The following is a 23,844-nucleotide window of genomic DNA, read 5'->3' as shown; positions in this document are numbered from 1 at the left end:
AAAAATCACAATAAAAATAGCTATGGCCCCATACAGACAGGCCAAAATAAAGCTGCTTTGGGTCACTTTGGAGGTATGCTGTTTAAATGATGCATGCATCCTATGAGTCCAGAAGCCATGCCAAAGCCATGATCCAGTCCTAAAGACTAGAGTGCAGCTTTGGCGCAGCTTCCAGACTCTTAGGACACATGCATCATTTAAACAGCATACCTCCAAAGTGACCCAAAGCAGCTTTATTTTGGCCTGTCTGTATGGGGCCTATGTTAGATTGCTTAAAGTCACATTTGAATGTTTCAAGCTGTTCTGTAGTGCAAAGCTAAAACAAATTCATTTTTGAAAAGAATTCAAAAACACATGAAACACTGTAGTGCTGAAGGACTAGAAAAAAGATGGCTTGCATAAGGGACAAAGCTATAATACACTATAAATAATATGTGTAAAACTATTAGTAGAGCTACAAATACCTGTAGTACATACACAAATAATGGATTCCTGGTATCTGTCCACTTTGACCAGCACTCAAAACCATTAATGGTTCTCTCAAAGGGATTTATGACCATGCATTTCAAAGGATGGGAAGAACAAAATGGGGAGGGGGGAAAAGAAGGAATTTACATAAAGGAAAAACTTTTCTATCTAAACCCCAATTGCGTGAACATCGACGTGTGTGTGTGTGTGAAAGAGAATGCTAGAATGTTCCAACAAAAACAACAACCCTGTAATGTAGGTTGGAAAGAGAAGTGGCGATTGCCTGCAATTTACCGGAGAACTTAATGGGAATTTAGCTCAAGGTTTTTGGACCAACACTATTTGCTTCACCACCACACTTCCCTTGTTCAGTTCAAGTGTGACTGCAAGAATGATTCTTTACCTGTATGAATCTTCTCCATGTTTTTCTGCACCATCAGAAAAGCCCTTTCCTGCTGGAAGAAGGAAAGAAGCAGTCTCTTTTTGAGAAAGCAAGCCTGGCCCAAACTATTTGGTTAGCTGCCAAGAATGCATTAGAAGGAACAGAACACTCTTCCTCTTAGCTGTCTCTCTCCCATCCCCTGGAGGTGGCTTGCCTTTGCCTGGTTAAGAGAAGGTCACTCCAAGAGTCTGCTCTGTCTATCATTGGGCCAAGAGCTATTTACTAAGCCTGCCAACGTAGTAACAAGATACTTGGTGCTATTTATTTTACTCAGTGACAACCCCTGGGCTATTTTGATGGAGGTTCACTTATGCCCCAGTTGACCTTGTTTGGGATGTGCGCCAAGTGGCTCATTATTCTCTGTCAGATATGAGATTTCCATACTTTCCCACATTGGATCAGATATGACCAGCCTTTTCTGCCAGCCCGAAGGCTATGTGTTTCACATGCATTAGTGAATAAATCTATCAATGGCGATCTTTCAAAGAAGTGCCAGTCTTGTTAGAAGGCCTTTTAATATTGAACCAAACGTGAGTGGTGAGGACTGGTGGGCCTATAAACCTCATTCAATACTTAGCATTGAGAATGCATGGTAATTTACAGCACAATAAGTTGCATACTTACCTTTCAAATGATTTTGTTCATTGGATTTTTCTGGTTGCTCTTGGAAGTAAAGTTGCTGAAGCCATCTTAGATATAAGCTCAAAAATGCAATGCTTGCCTTTGCTGATAGGTATGCGATGGGACAAAGCAAGATGCGGCAGGAAGGGAAAGGAACAGAAAATATGAAAATAGCTTTTCAAAGCATCTTGGGCCTAACTGTCTTGTACTAGGTTGTGTAATACAAGTAGTGAGACTGCCAACTGGATTGGCAATTGAATCTTTAACACTGATAGTAATGCCAGCTCAGGGGTTGTGGAGTAGCCCATGTGCTGCACACTGGTCTCCCTTCCAACACTGAGCTGCCACTCAGAATGTGTTCCCTGAAGGCTCTCATTCTTTCCCATGGCAAATACTGAAGGATAACTATGTTCTTGTTCACATGTTGATTCTAGAGGTGCACATCTGAAGTTCTCACAATGTGAGCAGAATGAAATTCTTCCCTATCTCTAGTTGAAACCTCTGGGAGTGGCATTCAGAATTGAATGTAAAACATAATGGTCAGCTATGTTCCATATATCTTAGTCCAAGAGGTACAGATCAGGATATATCTATACCCTGGTCATAACAACTGGGGCAAATGGCAGAATTTCAAGTGGTTGAAAATGGTAGAATCGGGGGATAGTAAATGGAAGATGGGTCCAGATATGCATATCCTCCAACTGTCCCTGAAATCCAATAGTGTGATCATAAGAAATGAACTCTATGCACTGACAGGCTGATTAAATCATTGGCAATGCATAACAGCATCTGCCAGGATTGGTCTGTTCTTAGGAATAGTTTGCAGACAGCTTTATGCATATGTTTATCTGGCAACAGTTCTGGAGGTGAAGTGGGAAGCAAATCAGCTTTAATTCCCCATGTTAGTTGCTGATTTCTCATTAATTGTGCTGAGCTGCTCGGCTGTTTACTTGGATGGGAAACATACATTGCTGTTGGAATGTAGTCAAAAAGTTGATGTTAGTTAATGCCCACTTATTTGGAAGTTATTGCATGATTTGCTTGATCCTGTTGAAAACCCACTTGGGACTCTTCAAAATACATACATTTGGCTAGGTCCAGGTAGAACTGCAGGCCTTACCCAGCACCCCTCCTAAAATAGTTTATGTGACTTGTAGAACAGAGTATCCAGCTCTCAAGCAGAAATGAAAAAAGAAAACATTTGACTGAGAAGGAAGAAGTACATGTATTTGAACAACAATATTCCCATAAATTTGAAGGTGGTATTTTTAGCTACATCTGTGTGGCCTGTCACATGGTGACCCTGTGGATGAGACATCTCCAAGACTCCCTGTCCTCCATTGCTCTGCAAATTCATACCCTTGACCTCCTTAATAGAGTCCATCCATCCAGCATGCAGTCTTCCTCTCTTTCTGCATACCTCCACTTTTCCTGGCATCATTGTCTTTTCCAGTCATTCATGCCTTCTTATGATGTGGCCAAAATACAACAGCCTCAACTTAATCATCTTGGCTTCCAGGGATATTTCAGGCTTGATCTCTTCTAGAACTCATTTGTGTCTTGTTGGCTGTCCATGGTCTTCTCACACTCTTCTCCAGCACCACATCTCAAATGATCTGATTTTCTCCTTATCCACTTTCTTCATTGTTCAGCTCTCACATCTACACATGGTAATAGAGAACACAGTGGCTTGTACAATTCCAACTTTCATGCTCAGTTGTTTATCTTTACTCTTTAGGATCTTTTCTAGTTCTTTCATAGCCCTCTCCCCCATTCTGAGTCTTCTATAGATTTATTGTCTGCAGTCTCCATTCTGATCAATGTTTGATGCAAGGTCTGAGAACAAGACTGAACACACATGCTTAAAACTAAACATTTCTGAGCGATACGTTTCCCACAAAGTGGATGCTCCCACATTAAATCCTTTTCGGTGGACATCTACAAAGTAGACCTCATGAGCATGTGACATTATTAAGAGGGTCTCTCTAGATGACCTCAAAGGCCTATAGAGAGAAGACTGTCCTTTGAGTCAATTGCAATAGTCTATCAGTATTTGGTGGGTGCAGGGAAGAAATATCTTAATCAGTATGCCAACTATTCACTTCACTTTGTATTTTGGATGACATGGCGCATAGGAGGGTTGCATCAATGGGAGAAGTAAATAAAACGCTGCAGTTGAGTTCTATACAATGGGCCATTGCCATAGAACAAATGAGCTCTGAAGACAAGGCACCTCCATTTATATACTTCCCTCTGCATATCTGCTTTTACGGTCTATATCATTTCTTTCGTGGAACAACCTGCCCAAGTTGTAATAAGCAATAAAGCCTGATTTCATAGCAATGCAAGTGTCAGAAACACTTGCTCAGAGTAAATATAGTTACACTGCCGAATTATATGTTATTGGCACCGGATCAGCGGAACAGCAGAGGCGGAGAGAAATTGGAAAATTAAAAGACAAAGTTACAGGAGGGGAAATAGATGCTTTCAGAGGAGCTCTTCAGAATAGATGACAAGCCAATGAGGTGGGAAGAATCTACTGTAAAGGAGCATTGCTCCAGATGGCAAATAGGAAGATAATGCTGACAGAAACTCCAGCGCCATCTGTAGGAAACCCATCTTACAATGGGAACATGATTCAGGAGTAGCATTTTTGAAGAGGAGGGAGGTATGTATGGCAAGAAGGAGGGAGAGAGACAGAGACAGAGAAAAGGGATATAGTACAAAATTAACACTCCAGAACTTTAAGGGCAAAATGGTCAGCTATCCTGGGAATTATAGTTTGCTGTGGCACCAGAGCTCTCTGACAGAGAAGGCTAAATGTCTCACAACACTACAGTTTTCAGAATCACACAGCAGTGAGACATGGCAGTTAAAGTGGTGTCAAACTGGATTATTTCTACTGTGCGGATGTAGCCTTCATCTGCAATAACTAGAGTAGCTGAAGGCAAAAGTGAGAAGTGAGACGAGGAGAGAGAAACCAGGACATTTTAAAAGCGGCTGGAAAAAATGGGAAAACAAGAGGATTAATTGGGATTGACCCTGCTATATTGGGACAGTTGGTGGATATACTCTAGTAGTGTAGATGATGATGACAATGCTATCATAAAACAGCTTAACTTCACTATGGGTTGTACAAAGATTAGTCAAACACAGCCCTAAATGCCAACTAGAACTAATCCAAAATTGAAAAGATCCATTATGTCTTGGTAAATTCCACTGATTCAGTGGGTTTACTCCAGACGGGACTAACAGTTGGATTTAGACCAAGGTCTCTGCTTCCAAGATTGTGGATACCACATATGAGAAGGGAAAGCAATGGAGAGGGAAGAGAGGACAATGAACAAACTGATATTCCTATAAGTTACATAGTTGTTCACAATAATGGCCAGCTTGTAAAGGGAGGACAGGAACAAAATAGCAGCTGGCCTCTCAGCTAAGGAGATGGAGTAGGCCCCAGTGTCCCATGTTATTCTTGGCACCAGATGGCTGCAAGGTGATGACAACTGAAGCACAGAAGGAACCAAATGGTGGCTGATCCCAGCCAAGTTGGTGGAACAAACTGTGCTGTCCTCCTGTTTTGTCATCTATTACAGGCTTCTCCATGGAGAGAAAGGAGCCTGAGACCTCCATTACTGTAGTGAAGTTTGATATCAAGAAAGAAACACACATTTCCCTACCCTTGGGCCCAGCCCAGATAGTATGAATAGAGGGAATTTCTCTGTGCGCGTTCCAGAAATAACACCGTTGCAGGCACAGCTATTGGAGATGTTTCTGCTCATCCTCCTTCCTGGCTCTTTCCTCTTGTGTCACCGAGACGAAAGACAACAGAACTGCCACCATTGTGAGTGCTCTTGAACTGCGCTGATAAACATTTTGTGAGAAGTGCCAAAGGATGACACTGTTGGGTTGTAAGAAAATATAAGCAAATGATCACACCTGCCATTTGTGGGGAACTGTCTGGGCTTACCTCTGAAGACTGCCACCTCTTGCCACTATCAGCCAAGATGTAGTTGTACTGTTGTAGACAGTGTGTGAGCTTGGTGAATAGTTGTGTAACTGACCCAGTCAGTTCGAAGCATGGGAGTATCTAAAGACAAGGTATTAAAGGCACAATTCCAAACAATCCCCAGTGATTCCAATGGGGAAACAAAGTAGGAGGTGTCTAAAGAAATCAAGGTACAAAAAAGCCAAAACCCTTTTAGGGGGTTTAAAACCCCTTTTAGGAGGTTTAAAAGGGATGTGTATACGGAAGGAAAGAAAGAAAGAGGAAATCACCAAAGATGAATATACCGTGTACTCCACTATATGTCAACCTCATGTATAAGTCGAGGGCATGTTTTGGGGCCAAAATTATGGATTTTGATATGACCCTTGGATAAGTCGAGAGACATGCAACTAAAGGCCTAAATGATGGAGCAAAGGAAAACAATGCCAAAGAACCTGCAAAATTATGGCAGGAATAACTGTTTTGGCTTACACTAAAGGCTGGATGGTAAAGATATTAGAGGGATGCCAGTGCTTCCAGGACAGATTGCACTCTTGCCTTTCACCAAGGGATGGTTCTCTTTTTAATAAGAGTTGAAGGATAGTATTTACATTGACCTGTGGATAAGTTGACCTAGATGTTTGGGGGTCAAGTTTTTGACTAAAATTTCTAGTGTGCCCCTTTTTTACGCTGGGGATCCATTCCAGACCCGCCCCCCAGCGTAGAAAAAGCATATGCTCAAGCCCCATTGAAAGTATGGGTGCAAGCCCCATTACTTTCAATGGGATGCGGCGCCCCGTGTGCTCCCGTGCGGCTTTTAGTATATGCTGAAAGCCATGTATAGTGTGTCTGCGTATGACACAGGCGCACTGTACATGAACATATACAGTAAATGAACAGTCAGTACTTGTAGGGAATAGTCACACTACTTGTAAGGAGAAAGGCAGAAAAGCAAAAAACTCAGAATGAACTTGGGCTTGCTAAAGAGGTAAAATAAATAAATGTTTAGTTTTGGAGGTGTCTATGCTTTGAAGGGGAGGAAGTAGAAGGAAGTGGGAGAGCACTGCACGGAGGAGCACTGTATGGTATTCTTGTTGCTCAGACCTTTCATAGTATTTAATAGGGGTCATCCACTATTATGTTTTAATAAATTTTTCAAAAAAAAAGTTACTTTATAATTTCCATTGTTCATACAATAAATAATAAAGCTTCCCTAGGCTTTTCGAATGGCTCAGGAAGGTCTCAAGAAAAAAGAGAAATATTTATGAGAAAAGCCTGTTCTGTGAATTTTGACTCAGCCTTGTTCGATTGTGACCTTTGAGATCTCGCGAGGTCCAGGTCCTGTGCTACTTGATTCTCTTTTGGGATTCTCTTCTGATATCATGGAGTGAGGGAATGTAGGTACTCTTTTATTGAAATAAAACAAACAACTGTAGGCCTTCATTGGCACTGTTTGATATGCCAAACAAGACCTCCTTCCTAAATTTATCCAAGTCCTTTCTGGAATCCCTGTCATTTCTAGGCGACTCCCCAAGGCCAAGTGTGATGGGTTTGCTACAAGGTGGCAGGCTGGCGACAGAGACAATGTGCAGTTCTTGTCATGATAAACTTGTCATTGCTTTCCATATCACTCATACCTCCTAGGCTCTTATTGAGGGCAGCAGCACTAAGGCAGACATCTATAAACAAAGTCTGGAGCTGAGTTGCCCTTGGCCTTGCTCCAAGCAGAAGCCGAAATCTGACTGGTGAGGAAAAACAGCACCTAAAGATGGCAGCGAGGAAGGAACCCAAGAGCAAGTGCTTCTTGATAAGGAAGTCCTGAAGTGTAAATCTTGAATTTCCAAGTTCAGTCATTGGCTGGATGCATTTATTCATCAATTAAAAGTTTTTGATACACTGGCTTTGGCCCCCTGAAATGCTCCCAAAAGGAGTTGACAAAATGGAAGCATCTGTTACACAAAATTAAAATAAACTGATGAATAGAAGTGCAAGTAGGGGAGGAATGAAAACAATACAATGCAAAACAAAATGCTTGGTGGAAGTTAATAATTGTTCCTGAAAAATTTAACCAACCTCCCTTGAGAGGGAGCTCTAGCATTGCCACAACTGAAACAGCACTCCTGACAGATGGCCAACCAACCTCTGCTTGAAGACCTTCAAATAAGGAGAGTCCATCACCCTCCAAGGCAGTCTACTATCAAAGTGTTCTTGCAGTCAAGAAGTTCATCCTAATGTTAGGTGGAATTTCTTTTCTTGTCATTTGAATCCATAGCTTTGAAGCAGCAGAAAACAAGCTTGCTCCATTTTCTACATGACATCCCTTCAGGTGTTTAAAGATGCTATCACTCCTCCTTCAGATGTTTAAAGATGCTATCACATCTCCTCCTCTTCAAGCTAAAAATATCCATGGTTTATGGATATGTTCCTCGTGGGACTTGGTTTCCAGACCTTTTACTATCTTCCTCTGGATGTATTCAAACTTGTCAATATGATTCTTGAACTGTGGTGCCCAGAATTGAACACAGTATTCCAAGTATGGTCTGACCAAAGCAGAATACTTCCCTTGCTCTGACCTGTTGATGCAGTCCTAGAATGGCATTGGCTTTTTGGCCACTACATTACATTGTTGAATCATGTGTAGCTTGTGGTCCCCTAAGAACCCTAGGTCCTTTTCACTTATACTGATTTCAAGCCAGGTGTCACTCGTCCTGTTCATGGCTTTCATTTTTCCTGCTTTGATGTAGTACTTTACATTAATCCCTGTTGAAATTACTTTCATTAGTTTTGGCCCAGTTCCATCAATCTCTCGAGGTCATGTTGAAATCTGATTCTGTCCTCTAGTCTAGCGTATTAACTAGCCTTTCTAAATTTGCATCATTTGCAGCTTTCATGAGCATGACTTCTAGTTCATCATCTGGGCTGTTTGCCTTTCTATTCAGCAGTGCTTCATGTCATAGCACAAAGGAGACTACAACCTGGACCTCTCAGGTCCCTCTGCAGTGCTATAACCACTATACACCACTGGTTTTCATTCTCAGTAGATGTCCACCGAACCATGCAAACCACAGTTGGTTTTGTACATGCTACCTTCTTTCTGGAAGGAAACACCAACCCTTCTGTGGTGTCATACTGCACTGATCTTAAATGGTGAATGGCAAAGATACGTCTCTGATTCTTTCCATTGCTCTTTTCCAGTGGTTCGTCCCCAAATGAGAAGGAAAGGCTAGGTTTAGTATATATGTCTATCCATATATGTATGTATCTATTTATCCTGTATATACATCTTCTGCAGTTTCTGCTTATCTTGCTATAAGCTGGTCTTTACAAATTTTTTTAGTTTGTTCTACCCTAGCCCTCCCCAATCATTTGACGTTTTCAAATTAGTTTTGTGACATTTTATCTCCTTGCAGATAAGTCTAAAAATGAGCTCTTCTCTTATCGCCCATATACATCACTGCAGTCTGCGAACACTCTGTACTGAGTTCTCTTTTGATGGTAGCATCTTTTATCTCCAAAGTGCCTTGCAGCCAGGCAGCAGCTGAAAGGTACAGAAGTTGGTGAGCAGGAAAGGGTCCAGTGTCCAGCATGTCTCACAAAGAGATGTTTGGGTATGCATGAATCTTAAAATGATCCAGGGCTTGGACCACAGCTCTGCATTCACTTTCCCCAAAGGCTGCTCCAAAAACACAGAACAGGAACAGGAACGTAGAGCAAGATCTTTGGGTGATTTACAGTAGATTGGTGAAGGTTTTTGATTCCCACTTGGCTTAACTATAATAACACCATCTATCTTGGGTTGCTGAAATTAAAGAAACCTCCTTTGAACACATCTCACCAAGAAAAGCCCATAATAGGTTCACCTTAGGATTGCCATAGCTCAGAAATGACTTGAAGGCACAACAACGACAACAACAACAAGTTAAAAACAACCATGTGTGAATTTTATGCAGAGTAAATCCTTAACTGTAAAGATTCTCATCAAACCAGATTCTTCTCATCAGGGTTTCTTGATAGCAAAAAACAAAATTGTCTTTGACCACTTTTGGAATATGTGTGACTGCTCTTTCCTTGCCCTATCCCTAGTGCAAATGGTGATCTTGCCACATATACATTTAGCTTTGTATTTGGCTGTGGTGAAATCCCTGTGCATGCGATCATTAAGATGCAGCTCTGTAGCTGGTAATTCCTTTGCATTTAGGGATTTTGTGCAATTTGAGATGCCCTTGGATTCGATATCATTCAGATAAAGAATTGCTTTTCCGTTTATTACTGTATCTCTGCGCTTGTCCAGTCTTGTTCAATAATCCAATTTTCCTTTGGCACAAACAACATTGGTGAGACCCTGTCCCTCTCCTTACCCCAATTATTCATTGTTTGTGTGCAGTCAACGCGCAAGAAGCATTTGTCAATCTGTTTTCTTGTTCCCTCTCCAACCTGCTGGTTTGGAAGCACTTCAGAGGCCTCTGGTGTTGAGAGCAGTTGGTTCTGCAACTAGGCTGCTGGAGGCTACCTCCCCTCTTCCCTCCTGTTTCCTTGCTCTGGCGCTTTTTGATTGTAAGTCAGCTCATAATGCTTTTTAAATACGGCTGTCAGCCTGTTAAACAATTTGTAGTTTTGGGGCTATCCATGGACACATTCTTAACCACAAGCAGAGAATTTGCATGCATGATGTGATAGGGTTTCATGTCTGAACCTAACCATCACCCAAGTTCAGAACGATTTCAGCCTTATAAACCATGGTTTGTCAGGCTGAGAAAAAGCACATTTAATCTGGTAAAAACCACAAACCCTTTTCCCACAGAGTTTAAGGGGTTTTTCGCTCCCCCCACAACCCCAAATTCCTGCAAATTACATGTGGCCAGAAGGCATTCTATTTGACTGGAATGAGGAGTATTTTAACTGTATACACTAGCTCCAGATCTCAGTAAAGGAGGAAAATATAGTAGTCATTCAGATGTTGTTATTTTAGCAAGATGATGTGAATCATCTCATGCATTCTGGGTTTGTCATTCACACTATGGAACTGCATCAATGTGCATCTCTGCAAATTCAGTTGCTCACATGTGCAAGCATTTGAATAAAGATGCATTCGGAACACAATCAAGGTATGCAGTGTTTTATCCTGGGTCTATTTGCATCTATCCACATCAGTTATTCACACTACTGATGATGCAGACCTTTTTTAAAAAACTCAGGGAAAACTCTGATATCAATTATCTTGGATTAAGTGGGTTTTTAGGCAGCCCCACCCAACTTAATTGGGTGCATTCCAGATGCGTGTGAACAAAAGAGATTCAATCTGGATTCTTTTCATAGTGTGAATAACCCTTTCGATACACATACTTTTCAATTCAGCATCATCACCTTGAGATGCTTTCCCCTCACTCTGAGAACGGGAGAAAAAGGTCCATGCTCTGAGGGGAACTCTAGTTCCTTGATTTGAAAGTAAGCTGCCAAGACAGTTTAAGATCAGGTATCATCATCAGCATCAGCATCATCACTTAAAATATTAGCTTCCTTTGAAAATATGTTTCTGCTCTGCTTCACTTCCCTTGGATAGTTTTTAAAAGGAGTTTAGCTGGGGAAAGTATGACACTTTAGTACAAAGAAGGCTCTTGTCAGTATGGAGTAGAATCCTGAAATGGAGATTTTCCTTCTTATCTGAGACAAATCCCAAGTATTGCACTGGGCAGAGGATCAAGTTTCTGCTGCAGCATATGCTCACTGCTACGCTTGCTTGTGCTTCAGAGCCTTTCTACTCTCTTTGTATTTCTCTCCCTTCTCCATGCAATTTGCTATCTGTTATGCCTACATCTCTCTCCAGCTTCCTCCTCCTTTTTCATCTTGTTATCTCCCTCCAATGTGGGAAGAGAGGATGTTGTTTTGCCATGTGGTGATGCCAAATGGCCGTGTTAATACATGCATCTCTTGCTGTTCTACTTGTTTTATCTGTATTATTAGCAGCAGTGCATCAGTCTGCTTGCCAGGTGCATCACTCTATGTGCTTTTCCACCCTATTTGTCATAGTTTCATGCTTTTTTGTTTTTGTTGCATGCCTTCAAGTCATTTTCAACTTATGGCAACCCTACCCTATCATATGGTTTTTTTTTTTTGGGGGGGGGGTAGGATTTGTTCAGAGGAGGTTTGCCATTGCCTTCCCTTGAGGCTGAAAAAGTGTGACTTGTCCAAGATCACCCATTGGGTTTTAAGCAGAGCTGGGAATCGAACCCTGATCTCCAGAGCTGTAATCCAACTCTCAAACCACCACACCATGTTGGCATTACTTCCTCTTATTTTTTCATGGCTTCAGCATGTAGTTTACTTTTTTTTAATATTGTGCTCAATGGAGGTATGCTCCCCTTGAAGGTTTTGGTATATTCCTGTATTCAGCTGTGAACCTGAAACCTCAGGCGTTTGTGGTGGCCAGGAGTGTTCTGAATAGCTGAATCAAGTACATCAACTGTGCCCATTCCTGGCCTGGGGATGTCAGATTTGGGCACAAGGGCACATGCTGTCATCACATCCTTTGGGGGCATCTGTAACATGCTTTCAAAAGCCATTGCAGTTTAAGAGTTGGACTTTGGAGACAAGAGTTTGAATCCTGACTCGACCATGGAAACCCACTGGGTAGGTCACATTCTCTCAGTGTAAAGAGAAGGCAATGGCTAATCCCCTCCGGACAAGCCCATAACCTCCAACTGTCCCAGTTTGGCATCCCACCTTTTCAGTTGCTTTCAAAACATCCCATTTTCTCCCCTTTCCTCCTGTATCCTTTATTACTTTAATTGCTGCAAACTGCATCAAAAATGCAAAAGTAGGTTGTACACAATTTATTCAGCCAGAGAGGAGCAGGCAGGAGAGAGCAGCATCTTTCCCCAGTAGGCTCAGGCAAAAACAGAAAGCTGTGGCATTTTCTAGCTGCATGAGTCCTTTTTGCCATCTTGACCACAATCTGATGTTACTAGACCACATGCATCCAAGTATTCATCTGTGAACGATTGGAGGCTATGAAAAGCTTGCCAGGAAAACCCCATGATATGTTCACCTTAGCATGTTCCTGTAAGCCATAACATGGCTTGAAGGCACAGAACAAGAAGGGCTGCCTGTGAAAAATTCTGCCTCGTTTACTAAAGCCCTGCTGCCACTTTTACATCACTTAGGGTTTTGATTCTCCCTTGGGCTTGAGGGTACAGGTGCACATGCAGTGAGATGTGAACGATTACTTCATGCTGCCTGGCGTAGCTTGCTAATGCCCATACCAGCAGGCAGCATTTGGATACACAGAACTGGCTGGTATCACACACTGGCTACCACTCAGCAACCACCTGGTTGTTATCTAGGATTTCTCCCCCTCTTCAGCAGCTCTGATAATGGCCTTCATTTTCAATCATCAGACTTCTAGTACTGATGCATCAGCCCAGCTAGCTTTTATGTGTGATTTGCTGCTTGTTTGCAAGGCTGTTGCTGGGCTTCAATAGATTTGGGGGGGGGGGCGGCGTTTTTTGGGGTGGTGATAGTGGTGTAAGGCATTATAAACAAGGAAGAAGGCCAGACTTGGAACAGTGTCTGCTGGCAGTAGCCTCTGTTTCAACATCTCTTGTTTTGCCTTGGCTGTTGAGCGGACATGTGATAAATAGTGGTTGAGCGGTGATAAAATATTTATTTCCAACTGCCGTTGATAATTGGCTCTGGGCAAAAGTTAATGTGATTTATTGGAGGCTTTGTTTATAAAGAGATTACAGTGGAACAAAGCTGCAGGTTTCAGAGATGCCAAGGTGCTCTGTAGACATTTAGAACTTCACAGAAGCAGGGATCCAAAACAGCATTTGACTCCCAAACCGCTGGTCACCCTTCCCTAACTTGGTGCCCTCTGCATGTGTTGAATGACAAACCTCATTATCCTGTAGCCATATGGAAGCTGGCAGGTTGAGGAAAGATGCAGTTTAGATGCCTTGGTCTTATATGCATTGGTAGACACACTGTATGTTTGCATTAGCCCAAGAATCGTAGCGGCTTCTTTAAACTTTAAAATGAGACTTGTAGTGCTAAGCATTGGTGTTCTCCACTTAGAATACGAGTCAAAGGACAGCCAAGAGACAGAGTGCATGGTACTAGGGCAATCGGAAGCCCTAAGAAACTTACTTTTCAGGAGGCTTGATATGTGTCCAGGAAAATGTTGGCAACCAAGGGCTTGTGCTGAGAAATTGCCATGCCTGAGAAGGTTTAGATATACAGGTCTAAAATGCTTGGGACCAGAGGTGTTTTGGATTTTGGAAAATTTGCATATGGGCTGTACATTTTCTCAATTAAAGATTTTTCTCCTTGCAAGCAAATTCGGATCCAACTGATCATTTCCTTGGTCTCTTCAAGCTCTAAGCTGGAGGCAACAGTTGCCTGAGCATTATTCCCAGCTAATGATATCCCTGCTGTTTTCTACATGGATAGTGGAGATTAGTTTAATTACTAGGATAATCCACATCTATTTCTGTGATGGACTATGGCCACTGTTCTTTGGCTGCACATATTATTGCATTTACTCTTGGGACATGTAGTTCTTTGGAAAACTGACCTGACTTGGTTCCAATTGGGACTTTGAAAATTTTTCCTTTCCAGAAAGCCTTTTTTGGGGGGAGGGTGGTGCAAAATGTGTCAGGAAGTTGTTTAAAATCTAAGTACAGTTTCTTCCAGCAAGAGAGAATGTTCTGGGAGAATGCTGTCTAGAAATAAAGCCTGATTTCCAGCAACAGACTCGGGAGCTGTATCAACTGGTCAGTCCAGATCAGCAAAACATTTGCCCAGAACTAGAAGACTAATTGTATAACTCTGCCAAATGCAAAGGACAGGAGCTTCCAAGCTGTTAGAAAATGCCCAAATTCCAATAATTCCCCACAAAACTCTTTGTTCAGTTGGCAGTAGCTGGGGAACCAGAGGGGAGATTAGGAAGCCAAAGATTACAACAATTAGGGAAAATAATACTGTTTTCTCTTTTTCTTATCTTTCTCCAGGGCAGTGGTTGAAGCCCTGGCAGCACTGCTGAAATCAAGTAAGCTCTTCTCCCTTCTCCCCGTCTCCTTGCTTTTCCAGTGTTCTTTGTAGAAGTAGAGATATCACCTCAACCCTCTCCTTTAAAAAGAAACTAATCCAAACTGTTTGCCTGAAATGACAACAGATCACAGAGCACTAGTACTTGGAAGAGAAAACAGGTACCCATGACATTTAGGATAACCCCGTCTCATTGTCTGTACAGGTGTATTTCAGTTAATGAAGCAGATATATTCCTGGTCATTATTTTAACATTGTACTTGTAACCAGGGCTAGGATTAATATGGAATGAATGAAGATAGGGCTCTGCACCTACATCTTATTCAAACCTAGCATGCACATGAGAAATGAAACAACTAGGCCAGGTAAGGTTTGCATAAATAAGCAAGAGGATTTTCAAGAGCACCTGAAAGCTTCTTCCACAATGCATCCAGGGATGAGTTTTTCCTCTCACCACCCTCCACTTTGCTTTTTAATTGCTATTTATTTATGGCAGGCACACATGATAACAGGAGGATCTTCTGTTTTCCCATATGTGATTCCAGTATCTCAATATTACATTTCCTTTCAGTTGTCATACTTTTGGTCCTCTTGTGCTGCTGTGTGAACTACTGGGCCTGGTGCCATTCCCTATTGTGCGTGTGGATTGGGGAACTGGGGATTTTGTTTTAAGTCGAATGCACAGACCACTACACAAAACTAGTTCTCATTTCTTTCTGCTCCCACTCCCTGGTGGCAATTGTGATGACTGCTTCAGTCACTACATAAACATCTGTGTGTCCCATAAGAAGGCATTTTGTTTGAGTTCTTATATTGGGGTTATTTGGCTTAAATCTCTGCATATAGAATTATGCATAGATTTCACTAGGTACCTCTTTGAGTGCAATGGCAACATTGTGCCACTGAATTATTTGCCACTGTACATGCAAACAATGAGTGAAATACACAATCAAAAATACATATATACTCCATGTTATCCCTGCACATTAATGCACATGCACATTTTCATGGGCAGTGGCAGTGCATACTCAATGTCTTTTGCACTCAATGGCAGTGCATACTCAGTACACTTTTGCAACCATGAACTGAAAGTGGCCAACTGGCCATACCACACCAGACAACGGAGCTTATCCCATGGCTTAATAAATCGATCTATCTCTATCTGGTTTAAAGCTTAGTTCGGGCGGCATCCTGATGTTATCAGAAGGGTTTTGCGGAGCAAATTTGGCAACAAAACCTGTATGATAACATCAGGATGCCATCCAAATTAAGCTTTAAACCAGATAGCTGTAAATCATTTTATTAAGCCATGGGATAGGCTCCAAAAATATCCAACCTGTTCTACATGGGAATTTACACATACACAAAACATCAAGAGAATTCAAGCCTCTATCTCCATCCCACCATCCAGCACCAACTCCAAGGGATCATTGGCAAAGTTCCCAGTTAATGTTGGTAGAGACAGAGTCTGAGCAAGTACCATTTAAATTTTCTTCAAATGCTCCCACTGAAACGTCACCGCAGGCCACCATAGGAGATGCTTTAACTGGAGATCCTGCATCGAGCAGCAGGGAAATGGACCTGATGGTCCCTGAGGTCCCTTCCAGATCTATGGTTCTATGATGCTATGAATCTGAAACGTGTTTTGACACTTTTTGCTTTTAGTTTAGGGGATGGGAGGGGACCATGGTTAATTTTTGAGTGGATATGACACGGAGGAGTGAGGAGGGGAAGCCAAGCTTCACCACTGAATGCTATCTTCGGTATCACTAAGCTGTGACAGTCTGTATCTAATGTTTCAAGTGTCTGTCAGAAGGAAAAAGCTTCTTATAGGAGCCTCCATGCACTCAGATTGAATATTCTTGAAGTGAACGTTATACCCTATTATGCCTCTCTCCCATCTAAAAACACTTAGCCTTTTATTACACGAATTTAATAAAGCTTTGATTAAGAAAGAGTGTTCGCCATGGCAGACAGCCTTCCTGAACATAAATCACAATGCCGTATTGTCCTTTCTCTCTCTCACCCATGAGCCTCTCCTCCTCTCCGCTGCCCAGGCTCCCTCCTCCTTTTTTTGTGATCATCAGATAGAATGCATATATGAGAAACTGGAATCCCAGAAGCTGCACTTAAATGATTGCGCTGAAGTTCTCAAAGGTGCAAATAATACTTCGCCATTAACCTTGGTGCCCAGGCTCCGAGGTCAAATTATTGCAACAAGGAAGGTCCTCCTTCAGACTCTAAATCTTAATAAGGGATATAATCTAGTCTAGCACTGCTTTCACCTTTCAGAAGCAAAATGTTAGACTTTAGGAAAGGTGACACTTGGGAAAGGATAGAAAGGAAAGGAAATCAAAGGGAAAAAAGTCTTCTTATAGAGTAGAAGATTATCTTCAGTTCTGTTTTGGATCGGCACTTGATGTCCCTGAAGAATTAGAGCAGAAGCAAATCCCCCATCCTCTGCAACATTGCTGGAAAATACCACCTTTTTCTAGTGGTATTCTAAAGAAAGGTTCACCTGTTTTTCTGATGCCTTTGTTGTCAGTCATATCTTCATTATGCTGAATCTGATTTTTTTTTACTGTTACTATTGTTGTTGTTGTTATTGTGTGCCTTCAAGTTGTTTCTGACTTATGGTGACCCTAAGGTGGAGCTATCGTGGAGTTTTCTGGGGCTGAGAGTGTGTGACTTGCCCAAGGTCACCCAGTGGGTTTCCATGGCTGAGAAGGAAATCGAACTCTGAAAGTCCTAGTCCTAGGCTCAACCTCTACACCACACTGGCTCTCTGATATTGATGTAGAACCATCAAAATAAAATGATGATGATGATGATGATGATGATGATTGCATCATCAAGAGCCAGAGAGATACGGTGACTTGAGTGGTGGATTAGGACTCCAGGGAACCAGGCTTCAAATCCCCACTTGGTTATGGAAACCCACACTCTCTCAGCTTCAGAGGCTAGCAACGGCAAACCTCATCTTACAGAGAAAATCTCATGATAGGTTTTGCTCAGGGTTGCAGTGAGTCAGAAATGTCTTGAGTGCACATGGCAACAACAGCATAGCGCCATCAATGTACATGGCATGGCACAAAAATAAAAATACAACAAAACAGATAGTCCTATGAATGGTGCACAGTTTAAATTCTTCTGACATAAATTTGCCCATCAATGCTTATTGGCTGACTCTTCGTATGCAACCTGCAGTTGTCTGTAGAAGACATCCTTAGCACAAATGGAAAGACAATTTGATTCTTCCCCATCACTTCATCTAAACCTGTTTATGGCATCCCCACTGAATTGGGAACCTGTGGAATTGTTCTGGGCATGAAATGGAACAGGTGTAGCCCTGTGCGGTATGTATTGTCATACCACAGGTAGGGCACAGTGGCATTGCACAACACTTGCTTTGACATATGCTACAAGAATAAACTGTGTGTGTGGCAGAAAATGCCAAAATTCAGGTCCCCCCCCATTGACATTTGTGTATGCGTATATATGTGTGCGCAGCTTGACTGTCAGCTGCAAGACTTGACATTACCGTTTTTGGCCCAGAAGGCTAGTTAATATTAGCTTCTGTGTTTTGAGTATTGGTAGGGGGGAAATGTACATAAAGGCCAAAAGCAGGCAGAGAACAGATTTTTGTGTGTGTGTGTGCGCATGTACACACTCCCAGAAGGAGTACATATTTTGGAAGTAGAAGGTCCTAAGATTTATCTTGCTCAGGTATTAATACTGTGAAAATACACATGAAAGATATTGGGAAGAACTCTGTTTAGCAGAGGAAACAGCCATAGGTTAACAGACTAATAGGGTGAAGAGCAGGACCTGGAATGATAATGTTTAAAGCAGGGGTAGGCAACCTTTTTGAGCCAGGGGCCGGGTTGCTGTCCCTCAGACAACTGGGGGGCCGAAGCCAAAAAATAAATAATTAAATATTTTTTTAAAAAATTAAATATATAAATAAACCAGGACAAATGTAGGACAAAATTTTCGAATGGAAGACACTTTTTTTTAAAAAATGCAGGACACGTGAAAAAAATTGCTGATTTTTTAAAAAAATGTTAATATAAATGCATGTTTCTGAGGCTTCTATAGACAATTGCCCCCTAAAGGCCCCGGCGGCAATCGGTGGCAGGACTGGGCTGGGGCCGGTCCCAAGGCCTTGCCGGGCCGCATCCGGCCCGCGGGCCGCAGGTTGCCTACCCCTGGTTTAAAGTAAACCATTAAGCCATGGCAGTTAAAGTGGTGTCAACCTGGAATATTTTTGCAGTGTGGATAGAGCCTATATGGTCTTTGCTACAGAGTGGTTATAGATATGTAACTAGGTTACAAATCCATAACTGCAATACTGAATGTTAACCAACCAGAAATAACACTGCATTTTAAAAGTCTGTAAAACCTTGGTCACCTTTAATTCAAAGTCTACATTCTTCTAACATTTACATGGGTTGTTTCTCTGTCTCACTGCAACACCATCCTGCTTTCTCTTTCAATCTGCATTTTTTCCGGCTCCACACGGTGGCACTCTTACTATGACTATACCAGTCCTTAATCCAATATTTATTTTTAGTGAGTAATTTGTTTATCAGCCAGTTATTTTAATCTAATGTTGGTCATATTTGTCACTGCCGACAATCAGCATGGCCCAGTATTAGAAACCAGCGCATCTTTGAAGGAAATTAGCTAGTTGAAGCGGATCTTGGAGGCATTTGCTTGGTGGTGGCAGGAAAAAATAAAGTGGTTTGCATTGCCTTTTAAAGAAAGTATAGCAATGAGCAATTTAAAGATACTGGTCACGGCAGTCTCCGCAATGTTACTGAAAGCAGAAATGGCTATACCAAATGTCTTAAGATTTCTTAAGTTCATGCTGTATGATTTGAGGCAGCAAAACTTTTAATCAAGAAACTATATATTTAAAACTGTTGTTGTTGTTGTTGTTGTTGTTGTTATGGTGTGCCTTCAAGTTGTTTCCAGCTTATGGCAACCCTAAGGTGATCCTATCAGTAGGTTTTCTGGGGCTGAGAGTGTGTGACTCAGTGAAGGTGAGGTGCAAATAACTTCTATGCATGCGCTATCTATGACTGCTATCTATGTTCTTCTGCATTGCTACACTGTGAGGTTCAGTTGGGAAGTGGAATTGGAAGTGACAACATATTGTTGTTTCTGTTTTCTGATTTTTTTCTGGAGGGAGGCACACTGACACCTCAAAATTGGAACAGAAACCCAGAAGATCAGAATTACCATGGCAAGAAAGAGGTGTCAAATTGAAAATGTCAGACCAGATAACTATTGATGCATTCAGTCAAAACAACATTTCCACCTTGCTTAAAATGTCCCCAACATTATTATTATTATTATTCTTTTTTGCCAAGCCTGTAGTCCTAATTGGAATATATGCATGCACACACCTTTTCCTTGCCAAGATAGACAGACTAGAGCTTTGCGTGGACCTATTTGCAGGCTGCAAACCATATTGGGAAAATAAAAAGATGTGTGTCTGAGCATCGGCTGACAGATATATGGCTGGAAATTATACTTGGGGAGTGGAAGAAGCATAGAAACTGTTGGGTTCACCTCTTTAAGTTCCTCAGCATGATTGGAATATGACTGGTGACCAGGGTTCAAATCCCTGTTTGGCCATGGAAGCCCACTGGATGACCTTGGATAAGTCGCACTATCTCAGCCTCAGAGGAAGACAAAGGCAACCCACCTCTGAACAAATCTTGCCAAGAAAACCTTGTGATATGTCTACCTTTTTGTTGTTGTGTGCTTTCAAGTAATTTCTGATTTACGATGATGGTCAACCTATCATGGGGCTTCTCAGCATGTTTCTTCAGAGGGGGTTTGCCATTGCCATCACCGAGCCGGGATCCAGACCTGGTCTCCCAAACCCAAACATCAGACTGGCTTTGTAGGTTCACCCAAGGATTTCCATAATTTGGAAATGGTTTGAAGGCACACAAGTGTGGGTGGTGTACTGACCTTTATTATCTTTTATTAATATTTATATTTTAAATGTTGGGGGAAAGAAGTGGAAGGGGGCCATCCAGACCTTCTGTGGAGGGGAGCTCCTCAGTCCTGGGAGGAAAAGGAGGTTTCTGGGACCAATCCCATATGCAAACACTGAAGAACAATTCCTCTTGTTTAAACAGAAATCCACATCATGGTTGTAAAGCCCCTGCTTCTAATGGCAGTTAGTTTGTATCATATATGTTGATGACCTCCTCTGCAGCAGGGGTAGGTTTGACAAATGGAACTGGCATTCCCCTTGCCCCTTCACTTGTGCCACGGCTTCACCCGTGTCAATTGAACAATTTGATACTGTCTGAAAGGTTTTGGAGCCCAGTCGATGCAAAAACACTTACACTAAGCCAGACAGTCTGAATGGCTTCCGGGGATTGCTATTCAAGAAGGTGCGCTTGCTGGTCTCTCTGATTACCAAGGTTCCTGACAGCTTTTGATGAGTCTGACCTTTCAGTGAAAAAAGGAGAGACAGAAATTGAGGTTGAGAGAGCGAGGTCCTTATGCCATTTCCATAGCCAGATGTGATCCTCATTGGATGAGGAAGGGCACATGGGGCAACCTGTCACGCTGTCAATTAGGGCCGGTGTTGAAAATTTATGAAATGTAGAATGACGAAATGTACAAAAATATCTGCTATGAAAAAATATGCATTGCTGTGCACAAATATTGCATGCAAGCGATTGTTTTCAGCACCACCACCATGTTGCATCTTCATACTATATCCCTTTTATTGCAATATTTTACCTTTTCTATGCCTGAGCTTGGAGAACCAGCGTAGTGGTTTGAGTGTTGGACTATTGACTCTGGAGACTAGGGAACATGCAGGACTCTCCTTCTCTCAGTCCGCCCCTCTTTACTGACTCTGCTTTCTTCTATAGGGGTGGATAAAGTGGGGCCCATGGGCTATATGTGCCCCAGGGCTCTTTTCCTGGGCCCCAGGGTTCATTTTGTTTGATTTTGAAAGTTTTGGAAGCTGTTTCATGGAGCTCTTATAAATTGTTAAACTTTTTTGATTGCCTACATATAACTCCTGAAAAATTCAGGGCTATCGAAGAGATAGTTGTTCGGCCTTGTTTTTAATTGTAAGCACGTACCCCTCTCAATTGATGCACTGGTTTTGCAGATTCCGTGCCATGGCTACCATGATGAAATGCAGCCTTGATCAATGCGTACATGCACAAAAGCAATTAAGTATTTGTACAGCTTTGTAAGAACAAATTCGGTGGTGCATTATGTGACGGCTAGCAAAACCTTGCTGAAACCATGCAAATATGATTCAGAAAGATGAGCAAATATTTAGATAGCCTTGTGTTTACAAAATCTGTAAGAACTGTGGGGTTTCAAGTCAGATCAGAGATGGATTGGCTGCAGTTCATACCAAGTAAGTTATCAATTTCATGGGAAATTTGCTAACAGAAAGGGCAACATCAGCCACTGCAAAACCAATTTATGTAACTAGTAGCAGAACACTGTTATATATCCTGTGGTGCATGGATCCACGAGGCCTCCCTTTTTACGGAAGGAATCATATCAGATTACAGTTGTCCATCTGTATGGATTCTTTATCCATGAAGCCAACCATCCATGGTTTGGAAATATTAAAAAAATATAAATTCCAAAAAGCAAACTTTGATTTTGCCATTTTATGTAATGGACACCGTTTTACTGCTCTACTGTATTTAATGGGACTTGAGCATCAATGGATTTTAGTATCTGTGGGGGCCTTGGAACCAGATCCCTGAAGATACCAAGGATCCACTGTATCTTAGAGATCCCCCTCTCATCTCTATATAGCCCCTCAATCTCAGGAGTCAAACTGGATTATTTAATTGGTAATCCTCTTTGTTTCCAGTTTTGGGGGGAAAGCGGGATATAAATAAATATAATAATAATAATACTTTCAAAAGCGTTCTAGCCTGAAGACTTTTTTAACAGCTGGTAAATGATCCTTGGTAATTTGCTTTCAGAGTCTAACAGTCGTCGAGCCATAAACAGAGGCTATGTATGTCAGCTGCTTCGGTTGTACCAGGATTGGCATCACCGTGATACTTCCAACAGTTATGTTCACATTCAGAGAGGTCTTCTGCTTTGCCTCAAGCACATCACCAATGTTCGGTCGGGTAGAGAAATCTTCCTTCTTTCTCACGGCATGGAGACTCTCTTCGCAACTGCTCAGGTAACCAGGCAGGTAATTTAGTGAGAAAATAAAGAAGTGCTGGTGTTCACATGCTTGGATCTAGAACAGTGATTCCTAAACTTTAGTCCTCCAGATGCTTTGGACTTCAGCTCTCAGACAGTTGGCCAGCTTGGCTGGGGCTTCTTAAAGTTGAAGTCCAAAACACCTGGGCAACCAAAGTTTGGGAACCAATGGTGGAGAATTTGAAGGAGAGAGAGCAAAAACTAAGGAACATCTAAAACATCTCAAAAACTGAGATGAAAGGTAGGTGGATCTCAAGATGCTGAAATGATAGAATCATAGAGTTGGAAAGGATCACAAGGGCCACATAGTACAATCCCTTGCATTACAGGAATACCCACACTCCTAAAAGAAGCTCACACAACCTCTGCTTAAAGTCCTCAAAAGATGGAAAATCGACCATACTCTAAAGAAGTCTGTTCCACTGTTGAACAGGTTTTGCAGCAAGACAGCTCTTCTTATCTTAGGAGAAATCTCTTTTCTTGTCATTTGAATCCATTGATTCATGTTCCAGTAAAAGATAAAGAATCGTCTATGTTGCATCCCTTCAGATGTTTAAAGATGTTTTCTCTTCACAAGACTGAAATATCAGTATTCTCTTCTCCAAGATAAACACAGCAAGCACTTAGTCATTCCTCATAACGCTTGGTTTCCAGACCTTTAATTGTCTTGTGTTGCATCCGCACTGAAGAAATAATCCACTTTGACCCCATTTTAACTGCCATGACTGAGTACTATGGAATTCTGGGAATTGTTGTTTTGTAAGCCTTCTCTACCAGAGAGCTCTGGTGCCACAACAGACTACAAATCCCAGGATTCCTTAGTATTGAACCGTGGCAGTTACAGTAATGTCAAACTGGATTATTTCTGCAGTGTGGATGCAGTATAATCTTCTTGAGCTGAAGTGCCCAGAACTGGACCCAGTATTCTAGCTTAGTTTTAAAGCAGAATAGAATGGGACTATTACTTCCCTTGATATGGACATTATACTCCTGTTGATGCAAACTGGAATTGTATTGACTTCTTACCCATATTCAGTTTATGATCTACTAAGACTCC

At 41.8% G+C, this 23,844-nt stretch overlaps 1 protein-coding gene across 1 annotated transcript in view; it reads left to right on the top strand.

The window, feature by feature from the left end:
* AGBL1 (AGBL carboxypeptidase 1) overlaps positions 1 to 23,844 on the top strand; it is a 310,343-nt gene that overhangs the window by 31,806 nt on the left and 254,693 nt on the right. Inside the window, exons 6-7 of the mRNA XM_089538005.1 lie at positions 14,525 to 14,562; positions 22,556 to 22,764. Of these exons, the coding sequence (XP_089394131.1) occupies positions 14,525 to 14,562; positions 22,556 to 22,764 (247 nt within the window). The remainder of the gene's footprint in view (positions 1 to 14,524; positions 14,563 to 22,555; positions 22,765 to 23,844) is intronic.

The sequence above is a fragment of the Sceloporus occidentalis genome, unplaced genomic scaffold (genome assembly GCF_023333645.1).
Source record: "Sceloporus occidentalis isolate IW3139 unplaced genomic scaffold, rSceOcc1.0.p SCAF_9, whole genome shotgun sequence".
In the NCBI taxonomy this organism is placed as follows: domain Eukaryota; kingdom Metazoa; phylum Chordata; class Lepidosauria; order Squamata; family Phrynosomatidae; genus Sceloporus; species Sceloporus occidentalis.
The sequence above is the reverse complement of the archived record's forward strand: the minus strand, read 5'-3'. Positions and strand labels throughout refer to the sequence as shown.